Raw genomic sequence first — 12,365 nt, 5'->3', positions numbered from 1 at the left:
AAAATCAAGATAAACATAATCTCACTTCCAATTTCAATCTCACAGACACGATATATATCGAAAAACAATATGATCCAATTTGATTTAACCTAAGTTATTCTGGTCAATAATCAACGATTTATACGACTCTTTTATTTTGCTGATTAAGGGCATATAAATATTATATATTGAAAAATTAGACACACTTTCGATGTTTTATATATATATAAAAAAAATATTCTTTGAGAAAAAATATGTTTTGCTCATTGTTGATTGTTGCGTAAAAACTAGAAATTAAATAAATATTATCTTATTATATAATATATTAAATATATGTTAAACACTTTTAAGATCATAGTAATTGTGATAATTTAAATTCATTAATAAATAAACCCACGTATTCGAAACGAAAAGCTAAAAATCGCATATACGTTTACGTTTTTGTTCCAGACGTCTATATGGGACTCTAACCCGTTTAATGTTAACTACGAGTATACTAGACAACGTACCTTATACATTAGTCCTTGTACGTAAGAACATGTATAAAATATGAGTACAGAAAAATAAAAATCAACATTTATTAAATATTTATATACAATATTATTTCACTAAGTAGTTCAAAAGTTTATTGGTTGAAATTAAGTTTTATTTTTAAGGAGAAAAAAAATGGACGGCAACTCGAGAAGAAAAGTGGCAAAGCTCATTAAAGAACTGAGGTTGAATAATTACCGAGCTACGCTCTGCACCGGCTCTGTCTTCAGTTAGTTGATTTTCTTTTATTATTCCACATTCCCTCGAGGGTAAGGAGGGTTAATTATTTTCAGGTTCTTGAGTTGGTATTTACTTTGGAAATTTCGTTTGAAAAAAGTTACGGTATTAGAGTTGATGGTCGAAATGGACAACGGAGGGCGATTCTTGAAAATATTATCTTAAAAGGAAATCTATACAGAATATATTAATTTATTTTGCATTTAGATTTACTTTTATAAGTTATTCAGTGTATTACTTATTAATTAGGTGGTGTTGTAGAAACTTATTTTGATTGTGAGCCATTGTTTAGAACGAAGTTTTCGCGACACTCTTACATGAATTGTTAATTAATGAAACTACATATGTAAAACATTGATTAGAGTTAAAAAAAAAAATATATATTTTTTAAGTATATATTTGCAGTAAAAATTATATTATTTTATAATTACAATAAAACTATATAACATATTTATACTTTATTTATATATACACGCTAATATGAGCTGTGTTTAATCCTACAGTTTAGATATCATTTATATATTAACAACTGTATCTAAAATTAGTATGTAACTAAATTTATCATATTATATAAAGCAATTAATCTGATCTCTATTGTAAAAAAATATTATTTTTTTTTAGTGAGGGATTATTAATATATTTGTTTATTTTGGGTCACCTGTATTTCAACACCAAAGGGAAAAAAATAGCTATGTTTCAGTGTTAATTGTTTAACAGACACATATACGCCCCTTGTTGGCAATAACCGTTATTACACATCGATATCGCTTAATGGTTCAATTTCCCGTGGAAATTGTGTTGACGTGTCTAATTACCGAATCAATTACTTTAATGGATCCCGAATAAAATCACAGTACAACACTCACTACACATAATCGCTTTACGCTTCATTATTATACATATAAAAGCGTCACACTTAAAGTATGATATTTTGATCGTTTTTTAGTATGTCTTGACCTTTTGCGCGATTTGATCGATCACGTCAAAGGTCACCGGAGATCCATCCATCATCTCTCTCATGTTGTTTTCCGTTTGTTTTTTTTCAGAGGCAGCTGAACGTGCGCGGCTATCAGTGCTCTCCGGATCTTCGTTACGTTCTTTTTCAGCACAACGTCAAAACGGTAAGTGAAAACAAACAAAGCTCTCAAAATGTCATTTTCGGACGATTTCCGGTGTAGGAAATTTGATTTTCTGGATTGGCGTGATGTATCGATGATAGTAGTGGCATGTTATTATCACGTGATGATTTAGCAGAAAAAAATATTGTCGGTAGTGTTGGGCGGCTAGAATCAAAAACATCTGTATAAGGACAATTGGTAGATCGATTTTGTGAATATATATTAAATATTGTGATATATCCTTAATATATAAATAATTTACCACATTTTAATTATTGCACACATAAGTACACTAGTCTTTAGTTTTAGTTCAGTAAAAAAACATAATTTTGTGTATGTATATGGAAAAAAATATTTTTTTGTAAAATTTCATGTAAATAATATATTTATAATTTAATCAAGATTTAGAAGTACATATAAATAATATTTAAAAAATACTAAATTATATTTCAGCTATAGTAATTAGTTTATAATAAAAAACAGTCTCTGGGTAGACAAAAAAAATCTTGGTGAAATTCGCATTTAAAGCCAAATATATACAAATAATATAAGTATATAATTATAAAAAACGTGAGCTTTAAAAATTTAGGTTCTTAACCCTTAAATGCATGATTTTTCCAAATTCAAAAATAAAAATATTTTTATACTAAGATTAAGCTGAAAATGACGGCCAAAATAATTAAAAAAATATTTAGGCTGATTTGTGGATTATATTTATAAAAAAAATGTTTGATGTAAATATGCAACATCATGCAGAACGTGACCAAAATATATTAAAATTAAAAACATACAAAATATTTATAGATGGAAATTCTTAAAGCAATTTTTCTTATTATTAAAACATAAGACCACACCACATTTATCACAAATTGTATTTCGGCATTTTGCATGTGTTCCTCTTGGTCAATATGTGCCAGTGTCTACAACTGCATTTTTTGTTTATTTTATGCAACTATTACAAAATATAAAAATCAAAAATAAATAAACAATGGTGGACTAACCTTTTTGGAGTATATAAATTAATCCACTAGCACCAATTTAAAATTCTCAAAAATGTAACACATCTGCACCCAACGATTTTTTAAATGGCATTATCAAGCGTACAGAGATATCTATCGGAATAATTTGAAAGCACAATGGCTTGGCGTTTGTTACACATATGTAACACTATGTTTATTTATTGAACGTAGACTGAGTTATAAGCGCTTAAATAATTGTTGCAGATTTGCAACACTGTGCATTTAAGGGTTAAACTATTTATTAAAATAAAATATTATAAAAAATATAATTATTATTACATGCGGTATCTTAAAATAAAATTTTATTACCAAAGCATATATCCATAATCACATTTAGTATCCCAAAAAAAAATTTTAATTGGGAATGCATTCATTATAAACAGTAAATAATATAAAGGAATAAGAAAAAACAATAAATTCTTATAAAATAGCTTTAGCAATTGTCACTCATGAGTACTTCGCTTGCTCTGGGGTACCACAAGGATGCAATCTAGGTCCTCTGTTGCTTTTCTCGCAATATATATTATAGGCTGATGATCTAAAAGTAATTCAGATTTTTCGCGCAAAATCGAATTCATTCTATTTAGCAAAATATCGAGCCAAATATCACATTGTCACATTTTTAGATCGCCTTGCCCAGTAGAATCGGTGTTTTAAGCAAAAATTTTTGTGTCGATGACTTGGGAGTAACTTTCCAGTCCATATAGAAATTTTCTATGCACATTACTAATATTTGCAATATGGCGTTGACGATGCTCAGCTTCGTTATGCGGAGCGCGTGTTGCTTCAATAATTTATTAGCGATTCGCATTTTTGCTCCATTGTCTGGAAGCCAAGTAAAACGAAATACTTCTTTTTGTTGAATAGAATTAAAAATAGGACGTAAGGGTCGTACCCGTATTCGTATCCTAGTGCCATTTTAGTAGCGTCTACTCATTGAAGCACTTTTTAAAATTGCTAAGGAGTGGAGCGGTTCAGTAAAATATATTTATTAATCCTGAAATGGGATTTTTTTGAATGTGAATCGAATTTATTATAACGTAGAATGTGATCAGCGATCACGCGCCTAAGTTACGTAACGACCTTAAGACTATTTATCATATTTTTTACCTTTAACGCCGTAAAAGCGACGTTTCCAAATATGAATAGGGTTATTCCTGTGCGCATTCTGCGTCGGTCACATCGTAAATATTCGCATCATAAAATATCCAAATTTGACGTATTACGAGCGTGCGGGAGCGTAAAATTGGACGACCTTTACTGCTGCTTGTTTCACTTTCATTTTATCGCTGGGTTCTTCCATGATACACGTGTGCTCGTATTGAAAGACTAATTAATATTTATTTATGTAGAATTCCTTCCAATATTTCGATTGTTAAAAATTAGGACTTATTCCATTTCTTGAAACTTGTTCAAATTTTATTATTATTGAATAACGCTGAATTTTCTCATGCACAAAAGAAATCTTCAATGTAAATACTGTTTTAAAATTTTAGACTGCCACTTGATATTTTTATACCTCGATAATATATGTTTATATATAATATGAATATAGAATGCGCTGTGCGGTGCAACGAAGAGTTTTCCACGTTACAAAACGACCGCGGAAAAGATTCGTTGCGGGCGCCGTTTACGGTATGAGTTTGTGAAATTTGCAAATTTAATTTTCGGTCCATTTACTTTGCAAATTGTTTTACATGGCAAAGTTGACGAACGCGCACACGGTGAGCTCATCTTCGTCGGTCGCTTAATGGAAAATAGTTTGATGAGTTGCCCTCTCGTTGGTTTATTGGGAAATTCCTGGCTTATCGCCGAATGCGACGAATCAATCCGATGAAAGTTAGCTTAAACTAAATCCCGTAACAACTATAATGAAAACCGAACCGAAAACTTTGCGCCTCATTGAATTTATAGACAACAGGAGAAAAACAAATTATTTACTTAAACATTGAGAGGGGTAGATACTGGATATAAAAATAATCAGAATATTTTCATAAGAACGTAAGAATGTCGGTTGACATTCTTATGTTCCTTACGTTCGTGAATAATCAACAAGGTGGTCATTAACATCTAGAATAAAACATGACACTAGAATAAGAAGAATTGTACATTTTTACCCAAACACGTACATAATATTCTGGTTTGCTTAATTTTAAATTCATACATACATATAAAATTATAGGCTACCTTGCTTTCCATTGCTTTTTACACTTTAACGGATTTTTACAGAAAAATATTTATATGAAGGGCAAAGGGTTTGACGTTTTTAGGATGGCCTATACAGTCTTTAGACCTGAATCCTATATAGCATTTATGGAGAAAAAAGAAAGGGTGGTCCAACAATCTGCGAGAAAAATTGCAGATGGAATGTCTCCGTCCATTCGCAAGTTATTATTTGACAGTATGCAAAAAAATGGCTTGAAGTCGGGTTTTTATTTACATTTTCATGTTTTTTTTAAGATATAACACATTTATTTGGGGTGTTCCATTAATATGGCCGAGTCTGAATATGTATATCAATCGGTGAAAGTGTATTGTAATATGATTTCACTGAAATACCAGTGAAAATATATTTTCACTAACAATAGAAAAATATGGTACAGTTTAGATCAAATTATGAATGTTTTACAAATATCCCTAAATAAAAATTTTTGTAGTAAGGCTTGATTTTTACTATATTCTATTTGCGTTAACACAGACAGTTTGAGAGATATCCATTTCATTATTATTCATAATTGAGAAAGAGATGGAAAGTTTGGCTTTACGCCTTACTATTAGCGCTAAAGCACACAATATACGTTCAATATACTTATCATTACTCCTGTTTATATTTTGAACAAATCTCTAAAAATTAAAATTTTTACTATATTTTTTTATATATAATATATCAATCAATCGGAGTGATGATTAGTATATTGAACGTATATCATGTGCTTTAGAGCTAATTGTAGGGACGTAAACCCAAACGTGCCATCCCTTTCTCAATTATGAATAATGAAGAAATGGATATCTCTCAAACTGACTGTGTTAACGCAAATATAATATAGTCAAAATCAAGTCTTACTACAAAAGATTAAATCATCAATTCATTATTTGAGCTAATTGTAGGGACGTAAACCCAAGCGTGCCATCCCTTCTCAATAATGAATAATGATGAAATGGATATCTCTCAAACTGACTGTGTTAACGCAAATATAATATTGTCATAATCAAGTCTTACTACAAAAGATTAAATCATCAATTCATTACTTGAGCTAATTGTAGGCACGTAAACTCAAACGTGCCAACTTTTTTTCAATTATGAATAATGATGAAATAGATAGTTCTCAAACTGACTGTATTAACGCAAATATAGTATACTAATTACTACATATTTAAAAGTTATAATCATATCATTTTATTAGCACCTGCCGAATAATTTATATTTTTACTTGTAAAAATATATATCTACTCGTGAAAATGTATTCCAATATGCTTTTACTAAAATAATATACATTAAAAAATATTTTCGGGATAGATTCGACACTGTTTTTTTTAGATTTTCTTTTAGGAATAACCACATAAAACTGAAAGTATTATTTATTTTTGTTTCTGCATTAAATCCAGTTGGCAAATTATCGATAATATATTCTATAAAAACATTAAATTTATATAATACCGCTGGTGCTATTGTTGATTTTTCGTTATTTCTTTGCTTCTTTCTTAGAATATTTAGATCAAATACCTAAATTTACTGCTACTAATTTACATTCGTTGGATATTTCTCCTCGTGTCTGATATTCTTAATCATTAAAAAAGCAATAATTTGCAAACAAAATATAACACAAAACTACAATCTGTCCCCTGAATAATAATGTTTATTGTGAAAGTACTACCTAAAAAGTGGATGCTTTTGAAGACAATGTTCAGATCCTTTTTTTTTTGTATGTATAAAAAGAGCTGAAGGAACTTATACTTGAAATGCATCAGTACATATATACATCCCAAACAACTGTACTTTAGTTCAGATTCATTATTCGAGGTCGGTTTTACTTTTTTTTATAAATATATTCTTGCTATGAAGTTTTCTAGAGTCGGACCCTGAGATTTTTTTCCCTCTCGGCAAGTCTGCATCTAACAACTATAGTATATAATTTTATATATTTATTTATGTTACGTCATAAACTTAATAGTAGGGAATGCAAAGGTCATTGGCATTGAGTTGCTAGTTTAACACAGTACAGTTAAAAACTAAGCGGAACACAATTGAATTTTGTATTTAATCAATAGATACATATTGTCATACAGAGGATACGCCTGACGATATAATACATTTGAAGGATGTTTTCCCAACTGATCCTTTATTCCGCATTACAAATAGAATTGTGGTGGCACAAAGAAAACAGACGATACTCGGCTCGTCTGCGGGATAAGAGGCTCGGTCTCGGTTTGTTCATCCGTTTACTGGTACGGCGGCAAGAGGAGTGCACGTTTGCCGCAGTCGCAGCTCGCAAACAAAAGACGTGCAGCAAGCTTTCCTTATTTTTCCCTTTCGTGTGTTTCCCCATGCGAAAACGAGAGGTATGGGGACGGCCCTTCAATCCGGAATCGACGGAAGGCAAAACACCCCCGTGTGCCTTTTCAAACTTCAGATGCTGCGGCGCGAACGTAAGCGCGGCGGGATCATTTGCAAAACTGCTTTCAAGGGGTTACCAGGCGTACTACTTCTATTACTTTGTGCAAGAAAAACTATTTGAAATACATTTTTAAAATCAATGATGTAGTGCCAGATCTCTTAAAACATGATACAGACTCAAATTAGCAAAGAACCACTGAAACTTAATTGAATTATTATTAATTTTATTCAATTTTAAGCTTTGCAAATTTTACAATGTATTATGCAAAGCTAAAAATTATTGATAAAGATTACGCATTCTGTTCAAAATATTATTTGTCTTGTGTGTGTCAAATACCCATATACAGGCATGGCCCAATAAATGTGTGAAATATAAATAAAAAAACGACTAATGTTGTTTAAAGTGTATTTTTATAATTTAATAGATCCATCCTTAGCTTTAATTACAGCTGCAACTCTCTTTGGCATACTGTCAACTAATAACTTGCAAGTGGACGGAGACAATTTTCTACATTCCATCTGCAATTTTTCTCGCAGCTTAATTTTAGGTTTGGAATTGTGTTGGGCAATCTTTTCTTTTAATTTCACCCATAAATGCTCTACAAGATTTAGGTTGCATGCCTGTGTAGGCCAGCAAAATATTGCCGCAAAATAACCCCTGCTTTTTAGCTAAGTATGGCATGGAACGTTTTGTTACTGGAATCGGATGGCAGCGTGGTCTGTGCTTGGAAATATTTTCCAGTAGGAATCCATTAAAGTGGATCTTAATAAGGAAATATAAATGTCACTATTCATACTACTTTCGCAATTGTATGGCCCGTCCAAGATGTTAGCGCTCATCATCGTTGTGTTGGAAATAAAGGCGTGTGTACGCATGCATGCATACATACATAGTTTTCCGCGAATTTGTTTACACCAATAGGAGAAAGTTACAAATACTAAATCAGGGCTGTTATTGAATTAAAAATTATAATGTGCTATATTTTTATAATAAATTATTGTCATGTTGTGGTATTTTGCAATCAATAAAACAATTCCTGTAATATTCTATTGGTATTTAAAAAAATATTATATTGAACAGATATTCAACCTGGAGAGTGATACCAAAACTGCTCTCATGTTTTTGAGTTAAATATGTATATAAATAAACAAAAAAAGTAATAAAGTGATATTTTACACTTTCCTCAATAAATTAAATTAAAAAAGTAAAAATTAATTGCACTTGTAATTTAACATGGTCACCCTATTATATTCTCTCACCAATACTATGACGATGAGCGTTCATATCTTGGACGGACTGTACAGGCTTCCTACCACTGCTGCTGCTATGCAACCCCAGACCAAAACGCTTCCGCCATAATATTTGACTTTGGGTAGTACGCAATCTTCGACGCACCAGAGGTCACAAAAATAAAAAATAAAAATATATAAACCAATTTTAGTACAAAATTATCTTAAAGTTCGATTCATTGGAATGACTTTCGCTTAATTTTTAGATATCTAGGTGTTCAGCCCCATTCTAACCTTTTCAGTGTTTATTTATTTCTGAAAGCCACGGTTTGTGTCGGGTTTTACAACCTTTGAGCTCCACATTGTTGAGCTTTCTTCTCACCGTTCGCAAAAAAACAGTTGCCTTTCGCTTGCAGAGATTTTTAAGGGGCTCGCGAATCAAGATTTGATATTCCTGAGCAGTTGTCTTTTATTTTCTTCCAGTTCTTACCTTTGATTTTAGACAGCGTATCGTAAGTAATTAACGTGCTTACTAATTTCCGATATATTCAGTTGATAATATGTAATATACAAATGCAATACTTTTAGCTTCACTTAAATGGCATTTTTTTATTTTTTAAATGTATAAATAATATTAAAAATAAATTAGTAAAAAAAAAAAATTATTACCACAAATTACGTGACTTAAACAAGACTAAGCAATTTGATCTGCAGTCATTTTTTTAAATTAGGAATGACAAAATCCCTTGTATATTTTTAGAATTACGGTTAAAAATATCTGCTAAAATATTTCGGTCAGACTATGAACTTGTAAAGAGTTACACACCATTTTAAAGGGTGCCCCATTATTATGGCCAAGGCTGTATATATTTACATATTTATCATTATTTATTTTCATCTGATGTATATATGTTACAGTGAATGTGTATTTTGTGGTGGATATATTTTCACTTTTAAATTCCAAATACAATTTTACCTGTAGATATATATTTCTACTAGCGAAAATATAATTTAACTGATATGTTGCTCGACAATGTCTATGAAGCTCAATTTGTCAGTTGCAAAACGTCCATTTGCTGTTCAAAAAAAAAACCTAATAAAAGTTTCATTCAGTCCAGTCCAAAATACAAACTAACCCAACTCATCTTTCAGTGGTAAATCTCACATATTGCTCCATAGTTAATCTGCATTTCGATATTACACTATGTTTTAAAAATATGATAGCTATCTTTACCGATATTCCTATAGACTTCTAAAATAAGAGGGCTGATCAAAGTATATTCAAACCGAATTTTGGTCAATAGAAGAGCGCAAAAACAATTATCACTTCTCAGAAGGCAAAAATTCACGTCAAAAGCAATAAAATCGTGTCGGCGCCGTCGCAGTGGGAACGCTCGGTAACGAGCGTTCCCACTGCGATGGCGACGACACGATTTTATTGCTTTTGACGTGGATTTTTGACTTCTGAGAAGGGATAATTGTTTTTTGCGCTCTTCTATTGGGCAAAATTTGGTTTATATGTGCTTTTTTAATTCTCACTCGTATTATTGAGATAAAAAGTTTTAGTAAAAACGCTTGATAATCGAGCGTTTTCAACAAGTTCACTATATGGCAACACTGAGCAGCAAATAAAACACGACTAATTATCAAATAAATATTTTGAATGAATATTTTTAATGCATAATTAAAATATTTCAGAAAATTTGTCGCAATGGTGGCTATTTTTTATTAATTTGTAGCAAAGAAAAACTTAACTTATACCTATAATTATTTACTTAATAAATGATATTACGATATTAAAAATATATAAAATGCTATTTTTGTCATGAGGCCCAGAATCATTGTTTTCCCAGGGCCCGGGTTCGCTCTCGACGGCCCTGGTTCGACGACTAAATTTGATTTTAAATATCCATTTTAAGCATAAAGTTTTGCTTTGGTCGTCGAGTTTGTCAAATCACCGCCGTCGGTCAAATTGCTAAATTATGTAGTTACCCGCTCCTAGGTAAACCGTCGACCGGAAAACGCCTACCGTTAGCGCTAAAGGGTTAAAACAACACACAATTACAAAGCTACCTTTTGGGGGCCATACGTTTCTTGAAATGGTTCGCGATGTGATTTCCTCTGGGTGTTGTGATGATCCTTCATCTGCTGATAAATGCGCGTGCTTTCTCCGTTATCTTAGTCTTAATGTAATTTTGAAATAACGCGGATTATTAAGACTGATTGTCTATACTCATATATATATATTATGAGGTGAATATAGTATACTTATATTATAATAAATTTTTAATTATAAATATTTTTTATATGTAAGAAATATTTTATATATATTTAAAGTTGTCGTGTCATATGTACGGAAGCGCGTATATATATACGTATATGGATGATAACGCTATTCGAAATATATTTAACGGGCTGTCATGGGATACGGAAGGTTTTCCCATAAGGTTTTGCGAAAAAGTCTCGGAGAATTATTGTCTGCGGTTCTCGCGTAACGTTTTCACGTATTTTCGTGCATAAAAAATACTATATTTTCATTTTTTATAAATGATAGTTTAGTATATCGTAAAAAAATCCACGTTACAGTAACCATATAAAAGTCATATAATAGCTGACGTAATAGTTATTGATAATATACTTACAATTATTATAAAAAAAACTAATACAAGAGGTCACCATAACGACCATTTGAACAACGAAAAACCACAAAAGTATCAACCTTCAACAAGTTTAGATCACACAATAAATAAATAAATTTTAGTACCACTAAAGACTAGCGTCGATAATAGATATCGTGAAAGGTCACTGAATATGATACAATAACATAATCTTTCCCAAGGCGGTAACCACCCATACTCACCTTCAATAAAAACAACACTTTGTATGAAAATACACGTGTCTGTGTCTATTATCACTGTTCCCCGAACTCCTTCTTTAACGATTGCTAAAGTAACCATCTAGACAAGGGATCGGTGAACTTTTTTATCCATTACCCCAAAATATTTTTATTTACACCGACGATACCTCATAGAAAATCATATAATATTTAAATTCGTAACGATTATTAAATTTATTTATACAGAGAATACAATTATAAATATAAAATTAATGCAAAATATAAAACATAAATTCGAGAAATTTTTTTACTTGAAGATATAATGAAATCAAAATTCGGGCATTTTGATGTCAGATCAATTTAAATACTGTCTTTAAAATCCAACTAATTTTTTCGTTCTATTTTTATGTTCATCAGAGTGTAAAATCTTTGTTCGAAAGGTAAGTTGTTGTAAAAGGAAGGAACTTATTGTGCAATTTTTAAAGCCTTTAGAGTAATTGATATTCAAAAATATGACAGATTTTGTTTTTTATCAGATTCAATTCGTGCTTTTTTATTGGTTCACAGTTTAAGAAGTGCCTCTGATAATCCTTGAGGCTCATTTAATAAATCAGTAATTTCACATTTAAAGGGATCTACAATTCAACTGAATCAAGATCTGGAAAGTAATCAGAGAACCTTTCTTTGACTTTGATAATATGCATTATAACTGTGTTATATTATTATTTTCACAATTTTTAAAAAAAATATATGCTTTATTTTTGACCCATACGCTGAAACTATATTTATGTTTTTTTCTT

The 12,365-nt window shown here is 30.8% G+C and overlaps 1 protein-coding gene across 2 annotated transcripts in view; it reads left to right on the top strand.

Moving 5' to 3' along the window:
• Positions 1 to 12,365, top strand: part of LOC148230376 (inactive dipeptidyl peptidase 10) — a 248,086-nt gene that overhangs the window by 184,422 nt on the left and 51,299 nt on the right. For both annotated transcript variants that reach the window (XM_088195085.1, XM_088195084.1), the window contains one exon: positions 1,794 to 1,868. In XM_088195085.1, the coding sequence (XP_088051211.1) occupies positions 1,794 to 1,868 (75 nt within the window). The remainder of the gene's footprint in view (positions 1 to 1,793; positions 1,869 to 12,365) is intronic.

The sequence above is a fragment of the Plectrocnemia conspersa genome, unplaced genomic scaffold, assembly GCF_051122295.1.
Source record: "Plectrocnemia conspersa isolate PC_06_02 unplaced genomic scaffold, ASM5112229v1 ptg000010l, whole genome shotgun sequence".
In the NCBI taxonomy this organism is placed as follows: domain Eukaryota; kingdom Metazoa; phylum Arthropoda; class Insecta; order Trichoptera; family Polycentropodidae; genus Plectrocnemia; species Plectrocnemia conspersa.
The sequence above is the reverse complement of the archived record's forward strand: the minus strand, read 5'-3'. Positions and strand labels throughout refer to the sequence as shown.